This window comes from Mytilus edulis, chromosome 4 (assembly GCF_963676685.1).
Source record: "Mytilus edulis chromosome 4, xbMytEdul2.2, whole genome shotgun sequence".
Lineage (NCBI taxonomy): Eukaryota > Metazoa > Mollusca > Bivalvia > Mytilida > Mytilidae > Mytilus > Mytilus edulis.
Window position 1 is genome coordinate 1,053,402 of NC_092347.1, and position 21,765 is coordinate 1,075,166.

The 21,765-nt window shown below is 30.5% G+C and overlaps 1 protein-coding gene and 1 long non-coding RNA gene across 5 annotated transcripts in view; both read left to right on the forward strand.

Moving 5' to 3' along the window:
* Positions 1–15,752, forward strand: part of LOC139518714 (AP-3 complex subunit beta-2-like) — a 62,901-nt gene extending 47,149 nt beyond the window's left edge. For 3 of the 4 annotated variants that reach the window (XM_071310193.1, XM_071310191.1, XM_071310192.1), the window contains 5 exons: positions 5,142–5,266; positions 6,499–6,687; positions 12,208–12,250; positions 12,575–12,757; positions 14,225–15,752. In XM_071310193.1, coding sequence (XP_071166294.1) covers positions 5,142–5,266; positions 6,499–6,687; positions 12,208–12,250; positions 12,575–12,757; positions 14,225–14,514 — 830 coding nt within the window. In that variant the 3' untranslated portion in view covers positions 14,515–15,752. Of the gene's footprint in view, positions 1–5,141; positions 5,267–6,498; positions 6,688–12,207; positions 12,251–12,574; positions 13,302–14,020 lie in introns of all 4 variants that reach the window. The other variant, XR_011663437.1, reaches the window with a different exon arrangement.
* LOC139518729 (uncharacterized) lies at positions 2,134–2,878 on the forward strand. Its single transcript, XR_011663440.1, has 2 exons — positions 2,134–2,260; positions 2,707–2,878. It is a non-coding gene; the product is annotated as an uncharacterized lncRNA (long non-coding RNA).
* Positions 15,753–21,765: the final 6,013 nt, after the last annotated feature.

Below are 21,765 nucleotides of genomic sequence, written 5' to 3' on the forward strand. Positions count from 1 at the left end.
AACGGCACCAGGAACATATCAGGATAGACAACAAAAGTCTGCAAGTATCTATTTTATGTATTTATAAATATTAACATAGATCCTATAAGCCTGTCATGCCTTCTGTTGACAAATTTTCTTAACTATGCACTTTTTTAGTAGACCACCGATGTCCTTTTCGAACTAAACGAAACTCTTTGAAAAGACACACCTCAGTCGAATCTTTCTTCTCAAATGAATGCCTGAATGGTCATCAAATTTATACTTGTTATGGGCAAAAAATGTATTAATTCTGACTGCAAGGAATTTTAAATGGTAAATAATATACATTTTATCTCGAGGGAAATGTATACACACTTAGACAACAGTGAATTTTTCATAAATAATATATAATGGTAAAAGTGTAGCATACACATGATATATATCATGTGTATATCATGTGTATTAACTATTAAACTCTGGAAGAAATATAGTCAAGCATGAATACAAATTAATGGGTCCTATTTGGAAAAAAATAATTTTTCTCAGAAAGGTATCTCTTTCTTCAGAGGTTTATATGAAACTTTGATGTCTGTAATGTGCAGTGATGGTTTTTTTCTTTCTCCGACGCCTGTATGCGAGACATAGTAGGTATTGCAACCCGTCTGACAGTTCTCAATTGACTGCGACCTCATTTTTATGGTTCATTGGACAATTTTTAGTTGTGTGGTTGGGTCAATTTTTCGGGCATTATAAGCAATAGGTCAATAATATGTAGTGTATGGAACAACCATGACAACTGTGGTGTCATGTCTATCTGTCGGGGTTAACATGACCTTAACCTAATTGTTTGATGATAAGATGTTGTATTAAGATCTGATTCTCAGGTACTATTAGCAACACCAGAACACACCCACAAAATCGCGGTCATATACAGCTTGTGAACTGGGATGATTTTTTGTATTAAAAAGATATTATGTATGGAGAATTTCATAAAAAGGTATCAAAAGGTATCAAAAGCCCTCTCCCTTTTTTCAAAGTCTGATATTTGTTTCCTTTCTGTTAAATTCAATAGTTTTTGTGTCTCTGGTCTCAGACCACAATTATTCTTCTCCTTTGCTACAATCATGCATCTTTTGGTAAACTTTGCACCGCTCCAAACATGAAATAAATGTAACTGCTTATATTTAGACCATATTAGTCTAATAAAATATGCTTCTATGACAATCCATCAGTGCTTTTTCTTTTGAGGGCATTATTAACATGCCAATGGTAGGATATGAATCTTGTATATATGACTGACCGACTAAGGCTAATTTGAGGGGTGGTCGGAGGGGTCCTGATCCCGAAATCCCGGGCTTAAAAACATGAAATCCCGAGATGCAGAATTTAAAAAAATTCATATCCCGAAATCGAAAAATATATTCCCGGATCCCGCAAGGGTCAATCCCCAAATCCCGAGGTCCCGAAAAAGTCTTGATTCCCTCTTATCCCTACCCTACTTTCTTTTTTGCCAACTCACTACTTTCAATTTCAACAATAAATTTTATGCCCCATTTTTTGGCATTGTGTTTTCCAGTCTGCGAATCTGTGCGTTCGTTCGTTTGTTCGTCCTTCCGTCTGTCCCGCTGCAGGTTAAGGTTTTTGATAAGTAAGAAAAAGGTGAGACATTTGCACTCATATTTTGGTAATAAAATGTGTAAAGTGTTGACAAAAGTACATGTACCTAAATTTCAATATATTTTTGTATCAGAGTGCCGAAGGCGCATCTTTAACATTTTGAGAGGAAAATGGATATTTTGTTGAAGGGGGGAATGTGTTGGGTACATTACTTATACTTTTACCTGAGGAAGCTGCTGTTCTTTTTGAAACATGTCTTACTTGTTTTCTGGTATGTTGAATGCGGTAGGTAAAAGTATTGTCAACACCAGTCCTGTGTTTTGTTTAAAACTTAATGAAACCTGTTTTTAATTGTAATTTGTGTCTTCAGTTCGCTGTCTCCTAGGCATGAAACATTCATCTGTTTTAAGAATCTATGATTGATTGATTGATTGATCATGACTGGCTTAATGTGCAATGGCAAATATTACATGCATATTCAGGAAGTTGGGAACGATTCATGCCAATCCTGATAAAAAATAAAGAAATATGCCTGAAGAAAAACAATAACAGAGTAAGTGTTCCTGCATTTTAACTTCAAATATTTCTTGTAGAGTGAGAAAAATGTTATGAAACACCAGCAAAAAAGATTAGATTGTTATTCAGTCCTGACTTATACAGTGTTTCTGAAGATGGAGATTAGGTATGCAATAATGAGTTTTTAATTTGATAGAGTGTTGACTTTTAAATTGTAAAAGTTTAATGAGTTACTGTACGTTAATCCCTTTATTGTATAAAAATTCAACAATTGCTGTTCAAGTGCATAGATGCATAGCCATCTTTATCTTGCTGTATCCAGAGGCAATATATATATATAAGAAGATGTGGTATGGGTGCCAATGAGACAACTCTCCATCCAAGTCACAATTTATAAAAGTAAATCATCATAGGTCAAAGTACGGACTTCAACACGGAGCAAGACTGTTATTAATGACAATTAAGAGAGTGAATAATATTATACAATGTATAAACAAAATAGACATCATAATTAAAAGAAAGACAGACAGTTTCTTCATCAAATATAATAAATTTTGGTATGATAACTAAAAATGTTTGAAATTGTTTTGAATTTGTCGTTACTTCTTTCAGATCAGGCCTATCCAGAAGCAAGAAAAAGAACAATTCATAGCACGTACATCTACAGAGAGAGACATGTTTTAAAAAACAGATTTATTTTCAATTTTAGAAAAATCTGTTGAACTTTTACTATTTCTTATCTGTTTATTTACATTTATATGTTGATATTTTGTTTTTTAAAATTGCTGCACAGTAATTCTATTCAGTCCCATATAACAAAATCAGCTAAAGAAATTGATATTTTCATATTTCAAGGGAGTGTCCTTTTGCATTGTTGATAGCAGATATAAGTATTGTCTTAAGTTGGGTTTAAAAACAGTCAGATCGCAACTTCAAATAATATACATTTTTATGAATGTTATATGTCATTAAATAGACATGAAAGATGGAAAATTTTATAGGTACACATTTTTTATGACCTAAATGTATTGTCAAGGTAAATTTATTATTTGAACATATTATCAAAAACACTGCTGGTTTAAAATAAAATTATTCTATGTAGCCTAATGTAATCATACAGATCAGTATATTTTTTCCTAAACAAATTTTACATATTTTTATAACCAGAATAAATTTATTCTGTGTCTCAACCTTAACATAATTACTGTACTATCAAAATACATTTATTTTATATATCATAATACTTTTAATCCACATTGAATGTAGAATAAATTTATTCTGTGTCGCCTCCTTAATATGATAACTGTACTTTCAGAATAAATTTATTTTATATATTATTATACAAGACAAAAATCACATTGAACATAGAATAAATTTATTCTGTGTCTCAACCTCACCATACAGATTACATTACTTTCAAAATAAATTTATTTTATATATTATTATAATCATAAATGACATTAAATGTGAAATAAATTTATTCTGTATCACAGCCTCGCCATACAGATTACTGGACTTTCAAAATAAATTTATTTTAAATATTGTTATAATCATAAATGACATTAAATGTAGAATAAATTTATTCTATGATTTTCTCTAACTGATAATAATATCAAGGCTCTTTATAATAAATTTATTTTATAAATGATTAAATACAGAAAGAACCATGCATTTAGAATAAATTTATTCTAAGTTGCATCATTTACGGAGAGTTAAATGAAAATGGACAGTAAAGTGTAGAATTCAGTATAAATTTATTTTGAAATGTATCAAATAAATACTAATATAACAGAATTGTCTTTGTTTTTCATGATTTTTACTCAAATACATTGGTTATAGAATAAATTTATTACGTTCTGGTCCTATTTTTGCCTCTAATTGCACTTGTCAGAAATTAGAGTGAAAAAAGAGGAAAATTGGTTTTTTCCTTTTTTATTCTGCTCTCTGTTCTTTGTTCTTTTCATTGTAGTATAACATGCCTTTTAATTATTTATATTTATATTTTTTTTTTTTAACTATTCTGTTCCTTTTGTTTTTTTTTATATGTGTTCAAAAATTTTATTTCATTCTTATTGCATTGATTGTTTCAATGTTTAACACCTTTTTTAACTGCATTGATTGTTTTAAGTTAAGCACTTAGATTAATTTTCATTAGATAAAGCGCTCTATAAATATTGTTTATAATAAATAATAATAAGCAGTGCTGCTTCATGTATAAAGTGGAGAAATAAGTTAGATCCCGCCCTCAGTCATGATTTATTGACTTTAAACCTTTTGCTTAGTTTACACGTTAAAGTTTGTGTTAATGTCAGTTTAAATGGAGCCATTTATGATTTGAATCTGTTTAGTATTTATTATGTAGAACTAGATGTAATTGTTTTTGGCATTTCTTATTTCCATGCACAGAGTGTTGGACTCTTTGACTCTTTGTCTCAGTCATGGTTCATTGACTCTTTGTCTCCAGTCATGGTTCATTGACTCTTTGTCTCCAGTCATGGTTCATTGACTCTTTGCCTCCAGTCATGGTTCATTGACTCTTTGCCTCCAGTCATGGTTCATTGACTCTTTGCCTCCAGTCATGATTCATTGACTCTTTGCCTCCAGTCATGGTTCATTGACTCTTTGCCTCCAGTCATGGTTCATTAACCATTAAGATTTGCATTGTTTCAAACATATTTAAGAATTGCCATTTTAATTTCACTATTAGCATTATACTATCAAAATTTCATAAAAATCTCTGTGTGTTGTGGCTGTGAGTTTTGTGAAAGATTTTTTGAAACTGAAGTCTGAACTCTTTGAAGATCATACAATATCTTGACTGTAAATGTGGAATCTTATATATAAAAAAAACTGTTAAGGGGAAAAAATTCATCTATACAACACTGCTTAGTTTTAAAACAATCTAGATTTTATTTTTACATTGACAAAAAAGGTCAATGGACTTTTGTATTGAAAGTACTGACTTTGAATGAATTGTGCCATGTCAATCATTTTATATTTACTATATCCACATTATATGAGTGATATATTGTTTTCCATGTTGACAGTTGGACCTAATGGGGGTACCAGTTCAACAGGAACACCAGGTGACATGTTGACACCCAGTATGGCTGGTAGCCTAAGTAATATGTCTATTAGTGATAAAGGAATGTCAGCAACTAGTAGTATGAACGTGAGTTTTACACATTATGTTATTTCTACTTTTTAGCACCTGTGACTATTTTTTCCATGATATTGATATTACTGATGAAATTGCGTTTCTATTATTTTGAGCAATTTTTTAAAATGATCAAATAATAAACAACCATAATATTTGAATATACAGTAAGTTTTCATGGAGATTATAAAGCCCCACCCACTCAACATTGTTCATTGACTTTAAATTTTTACATAGCTTACAAAACTTTGAATTTTTCTAAAAACTAAGGATTTTCTTATCCCAGGATTACCTTAGCCGTATTTGGCACAACTTTTTGGAATTTTGAGTCCTCAATGCTGATCAACCTTGCACTTGTTTGGTTTTACAACTATTTTCATCTGAGCGTCACTGATGAGTCTTATGTAGACAAAAGGTGCATCTAGCGTATTAAAATTATAATCCTGGTTCTTTTAAATCTAAACTATTGAAAAACATTCATCATATGCAATATTTAAATATTTTGAGCACAGTTTCCCTCCAAAATGACCCACTTTGTTTCTCAGGGGCAGTTATACATTGAATGGTGTTTGTGCTGCAAATAGTTACTTTTCTGCCTGTGATTTTAAGTCCAATACCCACCTACTCCTAACACAGGGCAGCCTGTTTTAATATGACCTCCTGGAGGGGACTGATTATGGAATACTGTTGTCTGTCCCTCTATTGTCAACATGTCAGACAATATAAACACAAAAACACTTTCATCATGTCTATGAAACATGCATGAATGGTAGTTTAGGTATTGAAGTAAGCTCCTTTTTTATGTTAATTAATTTAAGTTTCTAAGTTATAGGATTTTATTCGTAGAAAATGCTTGATTCTTCCAGTTTTAATTAATTTCTGGCTTGAAAGAGCTTTGAACAAACTTCATGATACTTTATTGAATTTTTAATTATTCTCTTTCCATTTTTTTAAACATTTTTGATTTCACATTTTGGTATATTGGGACTATTTTCACAAAAAAAAGGGTGGAATTTCCAGAATTTCAGACAATAACTCAAAAACTTTTAAGAAGTTATTTTGAAACTTTACTGATTTGTTCATCGTTTGAATTAGCTCCCTTTTTAAAATTTATTTTATATGACTTTGTGTGGAGTTATTAGTTGGAAAATTGTTGAAAACTGTTCAGTTTGGGACAGGCGTATCATGGGTTCATGGCATAGCTCTTTTTCCCTAAAAGTTTTACCTAATTTAAATTTTTGTTTCAGTTTGTGCAGCCTCCTCAGATTGTACCGAAGACTTATGAGTTACTGAACAAGATATCAGGAAATGGAATATGTGTATCATATAAGTTTACAAGGACTATATCTGTCTTTTCTCCAAAAATGGTGTCTATAGAACTTGTTTTTACTAATAATAAAGATGATGCAATATCTGCCATCAAAATTGGTGACAAAGTGAGTATATAAATATAAAAATAAGTATGACACAATGTTATATTGAGAGAGAGAGAAGATATAAGATATGAATTCAAGGGTTTACATGATAATTTTATTTTTTTCGATATAAAAGGTGAAATTGTGTAAAATATCTGTTTAATTCACATGAACTTTACTAATCAAAATAAATGAAAACTAAGTAATGACATGAAAAGCTTGAAACATGACAAATTAAGGAATAATAGTACTGTAGTTAAAGAGTTACCACCCTCAATTGTCGATTTGACAGTCGCAAATACAGTTTTACTGGCATGGGGTAGCGCAAACAGTAAAACGGACATTTGCGATCGTCAAATCAAAATTGATGATGGCAACTCTTCAACTTACAAAAAGAAATAATATGTTAGAGCTTAAAGGGAAACTTCGCAAAAAAATCAAAAATTGATAGTATGTTCATTCTGTATAAAAATGCTCAAATTCATAGATATTAAAGTTTTATTCCGCTAGATAAGCGATCACCATCGATTTTAAATTAAGAGTATCAATTCTCTGTGATCCGCCATTTTGTCTTCTTCCAGATTAATAAAAACGATATGTCTATATACCACAAAGAAACAAAACTACAGTAACCGATGTAGTCGTAATTGCGTGTCGATATCTTGTCAATCGTATCGGTTGTTTTATCCGACTAACTAACTTGATACGAAAAATATTCTTACTTTTTTTAAATTACCATGGTCTGTTGTTTTTAAACTGTTGATATTGGAATTAGGTGAAAAGTCAAAGTTGAAATCATAAATAAGTGTTCCGTGAAAATTGTTTTCGAAAATCTAATTTGTTCATAATTCTTTAAAGTAATAAACAAATATATTTTGATCTTCCCTCATCTGATCACCAGCATGGCTAAAGGTATTACTTCCAAAGGTATTGTGAGGGGTGTGAGGTGACACGTCCAGGTATTCAAGCGATTTCCTGTCGGGCTTGCAAGTTCATGCATCGTTTCACTTCTGCAGGTATTGATCAGTGTACACGGCTGATAACTTATAACTTATAACTTTCTATTTTGAACTATCAGATGAATAATATACAACTCTGTCTTACTTGTCATTACTAAACTCATACGCTTGTTTATAAATAACATTTCTGGTGTAAAGAATATAATTCATAAACATATAAATAATACCCACAAAATAAGATTTGATGAAATTAAAATCTATTTAAATATTTTTTCCAAGGGTGAATTTGGGAAAATGTAATATATAGTCATTGTCAATAGTGAAGGACAGATTGGAACAGACCAGAAATATTGATTTAAAAAAATGTACGCACTTGCCGACGATTCGTTTTTACGACTGGATAGAAAGTTACGGAACTATAGCGCAATTTAAAATATATACATGTATACATTGAACATAAGAAAAAAACATATATTTTGAATAAATAGGGGTAAAAGTGTTGTAAATAGACTAGTCCACGTATGTCAACAGTATGTAATCATCGAATGTCGATACAGTCAGGATCCTACTTCGTCAAAATTATCTCCCCATTGCGCCAGTTCATTTTCACAATCGTAAAAATGGAAGCCATTGTAGCGATGACGCGCTACCAATTTTGCTCTTGGAAACCGATAAATTTATCCACATTGCACCAATACGATCCTTATATGTCAGTTATATTTTAAAAGACAAATGTATCAACTAGCTAATGAGCATCAGTTAATGATATTGTCTGCATTGATTCAACTTAAAACTATTGTCTGATCGGTTGTTAGGTGGAATTTTCGAAAAATCATAAACAATTAAAAAAAACAACTAATTAAATATTTCGTGGAAGGGCAGACTAGATTTTTTTAGTGGTTGAAGACTATAAACCCTAGTTATCACACACAAAAAATTAGAATTTTTCGAAGATATGCATTTTCATCATCCAACTTGTAAGACTGTCGTCAAGTACTTTCAGTAAAAAAAATAGCTATTCGAACACACCTTCCCTGTTTTTGTGACTCATTAGATAGGTATTTCACTTGACCCATATATTTCATCTTTTAGTACTGTTATTTGTTTGTGTTATAAAGTCAACTTGTAGCTTTAATATATAAAAATGATAGAATCTGAAGCGAGACGATGTATGAAATATTCTTACTTTGACGATATCAAGACAAAATACTCAACTCAAACACGCCCTAACATAAAAAAGTGCACTCAATTTTCTCTTTTCGATACAATTGTTACCTATTTTTTGGAATTTTTTCTTCAGTCACATAATGGAAGGGCAGACACAAAAATTACTGAACTAATAGATTGATATCTTTTCCGTCTGTGGTAATTTTTTCAAAAAAATCGGAGGTTATGCATTTTTGTCATCCAACTTGAAAGATACCCATGTCGTCGACTTGATATCTAATTGTTCTGCTTAACTATGCACTAGATAAATTGAAAACTTATGCAAATGGTGTTTTTGAAATAAAACACCTCGTAATTGAGAAGAAAATTGCAGTTTTGTTTGTTTCTATTAACTTTTTAAAAATTTGTCACTATAGTAAACAAAACAGTAAACATTTATCGCCTTCTCTAATAGAGAGCTTCGATTCTTTTGTTCTATTTCAACCTGGTTTCCGACTGGATAGACTATTGTATACCAGAAGAAGAAGAGAACCAATTTGATTTAAATACAAGTCGATGTATAACTTTTGCTTTGGTTCATTGAAGCTGTGGACCTAGTAAAATCACAGATTTATATTTCAATAAGATTGTTCTCGAACAAAGGAAGTAATTCGTCATCACAATTGTTATATATGCCACTGGACGAACACTAATTATCCCCAGGGAATGTGAATATTTTGCTGGGAAACTTTTTAGTATCAAAGTTTCAAATTAATTTCGGGATTTATTTTCTTTCCTGGTATTCAATAACAGAAAAAAGAATAAATTACTTGTTCGCTAAATAGGGGTATTCTTGTCAGATAAAAGACTTTTAGTTATATTTAAAAAAATAGGGAAATATGACATTAAATTGGTTCTGTCTTTTTTTTAAACATCGTTAAAAAGATGTGTGTCTAAGGTGAACGCCACAAGAACCCTATACTAGTACGAGAGTATAGCATGTAAACATTCCTTCTCAATAATATGGTTGTATTGGAAATCTTTTCATACAGATTGACAACTCATTGTCCGATATGCATGTAATATTTGCCACATGACGCCCATAGTTCTTTCTACCATCATCATCTTATTCTGTGATATTGCTGTAAACATCGATGGTTCACACCCAAACAAAATGGGAGTAATGGACCTTCATAGCTTCTCCGTGTTATACACTTGTGGAATATATAGACGAAATTTCTGTATTGAAATGAATCTACATCTCACAAACAGGATTTTCAAATAACGATTGTGAGTAATCACCTTACAAACCAATATAAACGTATGGCAAGATATAACCATGAAGGAATTTAGTTTTTGTCAGACGCAAGAACTCATCACTATATATATCATAAACGTATACGTATATATATGCATACAGTTTCAAATATTAAGAACAAGCGGTCGATGTCGATAGTCTGTTTTCTAACTGTTCAGAGTTAGACATGTCACTTGTTCATTCTTGGAAGCCTTCATATTCCCTGTCTAACGATGGGAACTCTTTCTGATTGTGTTGACTATAAATGCTTGTATGGTAATTCTGTCGTTTATCTGTACAAGCGGTTGCATTTCCTCTCCTTTCCCAACAAACAAACGAACGAAACACCACTAGTCTGATTTCTCTGGAGCTCATCCTCAATGGCTCTTATACGTCACTTACATGTATACTAATAATGATTGTTTCAAGAACAACGATGTATGGACGAACTATTCTAAATTCGTCAATATCAGTTATGCATGACTAAAATATAACTTTTATTACAACTACTGTATTACTTATTTGGATTAATGACGGCTATCATGTTCAACATTGCACAAATATTATCATAGAATTTTAAAAAAAAATCCTCAAAAATCCTCAAAAGAAATAATGCCTTAGCTTAGATAATTGATATTCTTTTCACAAAAAGTTCGTGTAAATGATTGTCAAATGAATTTAATTATGTAAGAATAAAATGTTAAAAAGAAACTAAAAAAAAATCATGCATGTTGTATGTTGTATTTTTTTGTCAATTAAAAACTTTAAAATTGCAATAGTTTTATTAGCATTTAAACACAGCCAGATTTGAATACAAGTTAAGAAATTCCGGTAAAGTCAATGATATCAAACAGATGTACAATGGTATATCAAATTGGGTAATATTGCATTTAAATTAGTTTTTATAAAAGATTAAAACTACTATTTTTTGCTTCATTTTTGAATCTTTACGCCAATTGCCGCTAAGAAAGTAATCAAAAATTGTTTCCTTTTATTTTTATACACTTTCGGAATTACGAATCTGAATTTTATTTTCAATTAATTTACACAATTTAATTATTGTATCTTTATTCTCATCGTGTATTAAATCTTAGTGTATTAACATCGTGACAGCATACTCTTTCTAATCCTTTCTGTTTATCCTTTCCAAATAACAACATTTATACATGTGTACGCTTGAACTCACACCTGCGGCTAAATAGCTACAAGGTAAACGAATTGCCGACCTCAAGCCGAGAAATATACAGTGACCTTTACAAAATAATATACACACTCTGCTCACACATTAGTTGCATTGAAATGATTATCAAAACAATAACGGTAAATAGAACTGAAATATTTTCAGTTCAATATCAGTAAAAATGTTCAATAAATATTTTATGAAAAAAATCTCAACAATAATTAATTAAATTTATTCAAAAACATTTACTAGAGATAATTTTATAGGAGTTTAATTCAATCAATACAAAACGGTATATGCATATTCATTTTCGTTCATTCTTATATTGTGGTTAATAACTTCGACCATTCGTCAGCTGTGCGCTTTTAATTACGTATATTGTCGATAAGCTATAAGAGTTAAACAGATTTTATTTTTTCCCAGAATTCAATAAATCGGGCTAATACGTCACGACCCACTCGAGAATTCAACCAAAAAAGTTACAAATACTTGATTTTCTCCGTTATTAGAAGGAATATAAATTTAAAACTTTGCAAATGTGTTTTTTATGTTAAGATGAACATAATTAGATGATAAGTAAAAAATCACGGAATTTCCCTTTAAAAAAATGTATACATTTGACATACAAAACAAATTCTGCTTATCTTCATGAAAGATTTTGGCACAAAGACGTTGTAACTAAACGTGACGTCATACAAATGAAAACTTACAAACTGGAGGTTATTACGTTACCACTATGCTTCAAATTTGGATAAAATCACATTAAAACGGCAAGTTTGAAGTATTTATTTTCGATAATTATGTAGTAATCGAACATTGGTTGATCCAATCAATTCAAAACTGCGGGTCCCTCCTTAGTTACGCCTGGTCATTTGTGGATTAACTTTTAGCCAATGAAAAAAACTGTTACATAAATATTGCATTTGAATTATGTGTACCTTTCTATCCTTATATTCTAGAAACTTCAGCCTGGAATGGAAATACAAGATTTCCCTGAAATAGGTTGGTACATTGTATTTATTATTTTGAGGTTCCCACAACTTTTAATCAGCAGACAAGTTTCTACATGTATATAGATAAGAATTACAAACCAGTGTGATTTTTGAAATTTGAATCCAGATTTAATTTAACATCACCTTTTCAGAACACTTCTATAGTCTTACACATAATGGAATGAATAAAATTCTAAGTTTCTCACTGCAACTACAAATAGAACAGCTTGAAATATAATGTGGAGGAGTTTAACACTTACTTTTGGTCAACCTCCTACATACAGAATACTTAAGGCTGGGATACACAAATGTTATAAAATAATCTTGTTTTCAGACTCACTAGGTGAAGGAGCCACAACAACTGCAGTTTTCTCTATAAACTTTAACGACACAACACAACCTGCCAAATTTGACTTGTGTACTACAGACCAAAAATTTAATGTAAGCATAACCGCTCCTGTAGGAGAACTGTTACAGCCACATACTATGAGTGAGGGAGAATTTACTTCACAACAAGGTAAGAATAATATTTAAGAGATAGTGAAAATTTTCTTACATTAGTTATAGAGTTTAACACAGAATTTAGAATTAACTTTCTCATGGTAACAAATTTTGTATTAAACAAAACTTTTATGTACTGTACAACAGTCAGACAATGGTCAAATTTTCAAGTCATGGTCTCTTCCTAAAGATCCTTGACCACAAAGTATTCTCGGTTTGATTTGAGGGAAAAAAAAGTTGTAATTTGACCTTGTCCTAGATTTTAAACTTAATTCAATATTAAATTGTTAAATTGCTATTCCAGTATCTCAGCAGATAAAGTATTCAGTGTATAGATTTATATTTTAATTGTAGGTATCTCAGTAGATAAACTATTTAGTGTATAGATTTATATTTTAATTGTATAGGTATCTCAGCAGATAAACTATTCAGTGTATAGATTGATATTTTAATTGTAGGTATCTCAGCAGATCAACTATTCAGTGTATAGATTTATATTTTAATTGTAGGTATCTCAGTAGATAAACTATTCAGTGTATAGATTTATATTTTAATTGTAGGTGTCTCAGTAGATAAACTATTCAGTGTATAGATTTATATTTTAATTGTAGGTATCTCATTAGATAAAATATTCAGTGTATAGATTTATATTTTAATTGTAGGTATCTCAGCAGATAAACTATTCAGTGTATAGATTTATATTTTAATTCTAGGTATCTCAGCAGATAAACTATTCAGTGTATAGATTTATATTTTAATTGTAGGTATCTCAGTAGATAAACTATTCAGTGTATAGATATATATTTTGATTGTAGGTATCTCAGTAGATAAACTATTCAGTGTATAGATTTATATTTTAATTCTAGTTATCTCAGCAGATGAACTATTCAATGTATAGATTTATATTTTAATTCTAGGTGTCTCAGTAGATAAACTATTCAGTGTATAGATTTATATTTTAATTGTAGGTATCTCAGTAGATAAAATATTCAGTGTATAGATTTATATTTTAATTGTAGGTATCTCAGCAGATAAACTATTCAGTGTATAGATTTATATTTTAATTGTAGGTATCTCAGTAGATAAACTATTCAGTGTATAGATTTATATTTTAATTGTAGGTATCTCAGTAGATAAACTATTCAATGTATAGATTTATATTTTAATTGTAGTTATAGTATCTCAGCAGATAAACTATTCAGTGTATAGATTTATATTTTAATTCTAGGTATCTCAGTAGATAAACTATTCAATGTATAGATTTATATTTTAATTCTAGGTATCTCAGTAGATAAACTATTCAGTGTATAGATTTATATTTTAATTGTAGGTATCTCAGTAGATAAACTATTCAGTGTATAGATTTATATTTTAATTGTAGGTATCTCAGCAGATAAACTATTCAGTGTATAGACTTATATTTTAATTCTAGGTATCTCAGCAGATAAAATATTCAGTGTATAGATTTATATTTTAATTGTAGGGAAACTTGGGGGAATGAATGAGAATTCAGGAACGGTAAAACTTCCAGAAAATAAACGTGATTCTGCCAGCATATGTAAATGTGTACACACAGTGGCTAACGTGATACAGATACCCTCACAAAATACACAACTTTACCAGTTTGCTGCCCAGACTGTGGCTTCTAATACATTGACATTAATTATTATTAAACAAACTGATGACTCAGCTAAACTGACTGTTAATTGTGAAAAGATGGTTATAGGCTCAATGTTGTTCAAAGACCTAAAGTCAATTTTTGTTAAGGAGTAGCTTATGTTACTAGAGTATTATGAAGTGACAGTATTCATTCCTCATTCTTTTGGAATTTATATGTCAAATTTTGCATTGCTTCCTTCAAATATTGATGTACTGTATTCAAAGGAGTAGAGCCTGTCAGACCACTTTTTGACCAAAACTAGCATTTAAAAAATTTGTTTAAATGTAAAGTTTTAATTATTTATTGTAAAGAATACTTTTTTTTTTACACAAAATTGTGACTTTTTTTTTAACATTTAATTTTACATGCATCAGGTACTAGCAGCATTGATGCCTGCAAAATTACTGAAATCTTCAAAATTGTAAAATATGTGCTAATTCTAGATATTTTTGTGTAATATGGCCGGGTTTGAATATATGTTGTATTTGATGATGATGCATAGCATGTGTAAAGATTGAGACATAACATGAATGGGGCCACTTCCCTTTAGGAAAAAAAATGCCTGAAAAGTAACCTTTTGTGGCATATTTGAGAGAATTTCATGTTTAAGTGTACATTTAGATAAACTGAAGAAGACGCTTTTTTAAAAGTATTTCATAAATGTCAAAAAACTTTGATGATATGAACTTCAAATTTTAGGTCAAAATCAGGGTCAAAATAAGCCCATACTAGACCTCCTCCTTTATAATAAAGATGAAAAAAACATTGCATTCCACCATGATGTCATTCTAGGGTATATGATAAGCAAATCTTAAATGATAGAATTGAAATGTCTAGTCATTGAATGTAATAAGAGTCAGAAGAACCATGCCAACAGATATGGTCTGTCTTTTAAAACATTTAAATTGCTGGTCTTTGTTAATGTGTCACAAAATAATTCATTTTATATATATTCTATATGGACCATTGTTTTGTTGTTGTTGAATTAAACATTGAAGCTTGGAAATTACAATTGATGAATTTACTAAATGATAATCTTATTAAACTAAATTTCAATGTTATGTGTATGAATGTCAAAATGAACTTTTGTGTCTTTACAAATGTAGACATTGTTCATCAGGAATTTGAACAGTCTCCTAACAAGATCCAATCACCTGTCTTAAAACATTTGAAATAGAAATGTCATATGTGTTTGCCCATTATTGAACAATACAACTTTTTAACATATATTCATACTTATCTCTTCTAGTTGTTATAATTAAGATGATTTATTATAAAGGTATACAATCAGTGCTATACTATGTGCAATATGTTCAACAATTTCCTTAATAAAATTCATTATTATTTACAATGATTTGATTTAATTCCAATAGAGTAGGCATGGTAGGGGTAGGTGTGTCCTGAATTATACCATGGGTGCACAATTAGTTTCCATTGAAATACTGACTGTGTTGAAATATCAATCCTCCAAACTCAACAAATATAAAGTCGATCATAAAGTTGATCATTTCGATAATATCATCTTCCGTATATTTTCTGGTAGATTCAGTGTGGTTCTTCACAAAATATGAATTTATTGTAACCCAAAACAAGGCATTTGTATATTCGATTGCAATTTTTATAGGAAAATCTCTGTTAAATGAGATGTTGAAGATGATCTTTCAACTGAGCATGGGGAATAGAAGTGTGAAGCGTAGAAAAATCAGAAGTCTTTATATTGACGTGAAATTGCAAAGCAGTGGATCTTTCGAATTTTTGAGAAACCACATCTGGTTAACACCACTGGTAGAATATATCTCATCACAATATTTTTAAAGCCCATCTTTAACTGTAGAAAGAATAGTAGTCAGTACTTTAGAAAGATGTTTAGTCGAACATTTTGATGACCAAGCTGTATATCGTTCTCTATATGGAGTTTTGTGAAGCTTTGGTATCCAGTATAATGACGGTAAATTTTCTTTGATGTTGATGCTAAAAGATAGAAGGACAGATTTGTGATTTTGTAAAATTTCATCCTGGGTAAATGATGTTAAAGAATATGTAGGATAACCAGTGGTTCTATTCAAGCTCTGATGTGAGACATTGCTAATAATAGTTTTTACATATGAAGACAATATCATAGGAGGCTTAATCTGCTGAGACAACATATTTGTCAGGCAAAGAGGAAAAGAATCCACAACCTCCAGGTTCTTGAAAGGGTTAGTAAATCTGTGCTCATAGTAATTTATGAATGCGTTTCTAAATGCATGATCAAATATCTTTGATCCATTCAGACAAAGTGCCCAATTCAAGCATGAGTTCCATAGACAATACATTAATACTCCATCACTGATAAAGTAAGGCAATTCAAGAATGAGTTCCTTAGACTATACATTAATACTCCATCACTGATAAAGTAAGGCAATTCAAGCATGAGTTCCTTAGACAATACATTAATACTCCATTACTGATGAAGTATAGCAATTCAAGAATGAGTTCCTTAGACTATACATTAATACTCCATCACTGATAAAGTATAGCAATTCAAGCATGAGTTCCTTAGACTATACATTAATACTCCATTACTGATGAAGTATAGCAATTCAAACATGAGTTCCTTAGACTATACATTAAAACTCCATTACTGATGAAGTAAGGCAATTCAAGCATGAGTTCCTTAGACAATACATTAATACTCCATTACTGATGAAGTATAGCAATTCAAGCATGAGTTCCTTAGACTATACATTAATACTCCATTACTGATGAAGTATAGCAATTCAAGCATGAGTTCCTTAGACTATACATTAAAACTCCATTACTGATGAAGTAAGGCAATTCAAGCATGAGTTCCTTAGACTAAACATTAATACTCCATTACTGATGAAGTATAGCAATTCAAGCATGAGTTCCTTAGACTATACATTAATACTCCATCACTGATAAAGTATAGCAATTCAAGCATGAGTTCCTTAGACTATACATTAATACTCCATCACTGACAGGGCTCACACTACTTCAGAATTATAGGGAGAAGTGACTTCTCTTTTTGAAACTGATAGGGAGAAGTGGTGAGATTTGAAAGAGAAGTGCTCATTCGCGTGGTGCGCTACAATGTTTGGATTTTACAATAGTATAATGGGCAATATGTAAATAATGTTCTTTTTATATTGCTCAATTCATATCTGAGTAAAAAAATTACAATTAAAGTAACATTTGAAATTAAAAGTTGTTTAAGTTTTATTAAGGTTCTTGTGAGCATGGTGAGAAACTAGCACTAAAAAAAAAAATTATTTTAAAAAATGTAAAGAAATTATAATATATCAATTACAATTTAATTTAAAATAACTTGTGTATGAAATTCAGTGTTTCTCATAAAAAAAATATAAAAGTTATCAAGCTGATATATTGATATTAGTATAATAGTCTCAGAGTTAAGCAACTTTAATCAATAGTTTGAAACAATCCATAAAAAATATAGGGAATTATATACACCAATCAATTAGATGTAACCAAAAGTCTCTTAATGCGTGTGGAATGCGTAATTTTTCCCTTTGGGATCAATATTGTTCCATCCGTGCGTCCGTAGTAATTATTGTAAAAGTATGGATTTCAGTCATAGCTGGTCCGGTTCAGATCCGTAGTTTAGAAATCGGTCAATGGCGGACAAATGCAAGAAAATTTACAAAAATAAACGATGTTTGACAAGTTATTTGGAAAGGAACATGACGTTTTTAATGCAAGAAATGGATTAAACATTTACTGGAGGCAACTTTTATCATGTTTAAATGAAGTAACAAACTTTAGGTTGATGTACGTTTTCGAGTAACAAGCACCGGAACTTGCAGAAATGCACGAAGTGATAAAAAGTTTTTTTTTATCAAATAACCTGCTACAAGCACCGGAACTTGCAGAAATGCACGAAGTGATAAAAAGTTTTTTTTTATCAAATAACCTGCTACACACTGCGAAGACAATGCTTCAACCTCTTTTCTAAAGATAATGAATCGTTTATGTCTGAATTTCTTTAATTATCATTAAAAAATTCGTGTTTTATCAACTTGGTAAAAATTGGAAATGTCCAATGACGGAAGCGACTGAAAGCGACTATCGTCATGGACAGGGCGACTTGTTTTCGCTTTTGGGGGTCGGGAAAGCGAAGTGACGGTCGGGAAGGCGACTTCTTCGCCCAAGTCGCCTGGTAGCGTGAGCCCTGATCACTGATAAAGTATAGCAATTCAAACATGAGTTCCTTAGACTATACATTAATACTCCATTACTGATGAAGTATAGCAATTCAAGCATGAGTTCCTTAGACTATACATTAATACTCCATTACTGATGAAGTATAGCAATTCAAGCATGAGTTCCTTAGACAATACATTAATACTCCATTACTGATGAAGTATAGCAATTCAAGCATGAGTTCCTTAGACTATACATTAATACTCCATCACTGATAAAGTATAGCAATTCAAGCATGAGTTCCTTAGACTATACATTAATACTCCATTACTGATGAAGTAAGGCAATTCAAGCATGAGTTCCTTAGCCTATACATTAATACTCCATTACTGATGAAGTATAGCAATTCAAGCATGAGTTCCTTAGACTATACATTAATACTCCATCACTGATAAAGTAAGGCAATTCAAGCATGAGTTCCTTAGACAATACATTAATACTCCATTACTGATGAAGTATAGCAATTCAAGAATGAGTTCCTTAGACTATACATTAATACTCCATCACTGATAAAGTATAGCAATTCAAGCATGAGTTCCTTAGACTATACATTAATACTCCATTACTGATGAAGTATAGCAATTCAAGCATGAGTTACATAGACTATACATTAATACGTCATCCCTGGTAAAGTATAGCAATTCAAGCACAAGTTCCATAGACTATACATTAATACTCCATTACTGATGAAGTATAGCAATTCAAGAATGAGTTCCTTAGACTATACATTAATACTCCATCACTGATAAAGTATAGCAATTCAAGCATGAGTTCCTTAGACAATACATTAATACTCCATCACTGATAAAGTAAGGCAATTCAAGTATGAGTTCCTTAGACTATACATTAATACTCCATTACTGATGAAGTATAGCAATTCAAGCATGAGTTCCTTAGACTATACATTAATACTCCATTACTGATGAAGTATAGCAATTCAAGCATGAGTTCCTTAGACTATACATTAATACTCCATTACTGATGAAGTAAGGCAATTCAAGCATGAGTTACATAGACTATACATTAATACGTCATCCCTGGTAAAGTATAGCAATTCAAGCACAAGTTCCATAGACTATACATTAATACTCCATTACTGATGAAGTATAGCAATTCAAGCATGAGTTACATAGACTATACATTAATACGTCATCCCTGGTAAAGTATAGCAATTCAAGCATGAGTTCCTTAGACTATACATTAATACTCCATCACTGATAAAGTAAGGCAATTCAAGAATGAGTTCCTTAGACTATACATTAATACGTCATCCCTGGTAAAGTATAGCAATTCAAGCACAAGTTCCATAGACTTGATGCATTAATACTCCATCACCGATAAAGTATAGCAATTGAAGCATGAGTTCCATAGACTGTATACATTTATACGTCATCACTGGTAAAGTATAGCAATTCAAGCACGAGTTCCATAGACTGTTTACATTAATACAGTACAGCCTGTGACATTCTCTTAATTATGTCCACCCTCTTGCATGGTCAACATCCAATGGTGGCCATTTATTGGGGTATTCAATCTTAATATGTTGGCCATTTATTGGGGTCATAAAACATAGGTTGATGTTTTATCTAATTATGTTACCTGTTGTAATCAATCAGGGTTGAAGTTTTCAACTTGTATGTTTCTTTAAAATTAACCTGTACAGGTAACTTAGGTTTCTTTCAAAATTGACATTTCACCTTTTTTTGAAAATGTAGAATAAGACATTGTTTTAGTCTTTGTTAATTAATATTATTTTTGATTTTTCTGTCTTTTGGCATGAATTTATTCAAATTTATTATTTTTATTTTCATTAGTTTTTACTCATTCTTTTAATGTCTTCTTAGTAAGAATCTTGAGAAGCAAAAAAGACAAAAATGTCAAAGATAAAGTTATTGACTAGCATTTGAAAAACAACAGACTTCTATTAATTTTTTTTAAAAGTAAAAAAAAAAAATTAATGTACATGATGTGCATTGTATTTAATTGTTTATTTGCATTATTTTATGAATTATCATTAATAATAACTAATAATCAAGCAAATGATATTTTTAAAGAAACCATGAAGGAAGTAATTTTTAGCAAGCCTGTTTCTTAACAAAATAAAATGATCAGACAATATCAATCCTCTTATAATAAATTTTTATAACATCTATTATTATTCAGAAAAACTACAAATATCATTATACGGTTTTAAGGTAGCACAATACAAAGATTTTATAACTCCAACTCCCAAGTTTTAAAATGCTGTAACTTTCTTAATAATGCTTGAAAATTTATAAAAGTGGTAGTTTTGGATAGCTAACAGATTACTCTTTCAAATTAATGCAATGTTAGTATTATGCAACAATTATGTAACCAATTATAATGTTAATTGTGTCTAAAATATTTTTCACCAAATTTCCACTTTCAAATGAAATTAGCTTCTGCATAGGTATCCCTAGAGGGTTGATTTTATTATATGTTGTTCCTATGGCCATTATCTACAAAAGGGTGTCTCAGATTTCAGATAGAATGTATAGAACAAATTTTACACCTAATTAAACATTATCTTCTTTTATGTGGTTAGGATGTTTACACTAATTAGAGATTTATGAGAGAATGGAATACCATAGAGACAATCTGAGACACCCTTTTGAAGCCCATGATGTGTTGATTAAGATTTCGTTAAAATTTTCTGTATATTTAAAGAGATGATAGAGCTAAATTCATTCAAGTGAATTTACCCAGATTTTGTCACTAATTACATAATAATTGATTACATAATGATTGCATAATAAAAATATTGCATTTATTTAAAAGATTAATCTTTTATCTTTCTATATATACCTCTTCTATTATTTTCTATGCATTCATAAGAAAGTTACAGCATTTCAAAGGTTAGTGATTGGAAGTAAAAAAATCTTTGTATTGTGCTACCTTAATAGGAAAAACCTATTTTTGTCTATCTTTTTTTTTTTAAATCTGAAATCAGTAGTTAACATAGTGGTCATGTTGAAGAGACTTATTTTCCCAAAAAATATTTAAAGAAAAAAACTGTCTTGCTTTGCCTTTTTGAAACAAATGTGAACTTATTAAATATGACATCTTCAGTTTGGCTAATATCTGTCAGTTAAAAGCCAAAATTTGACAATTTACACTTA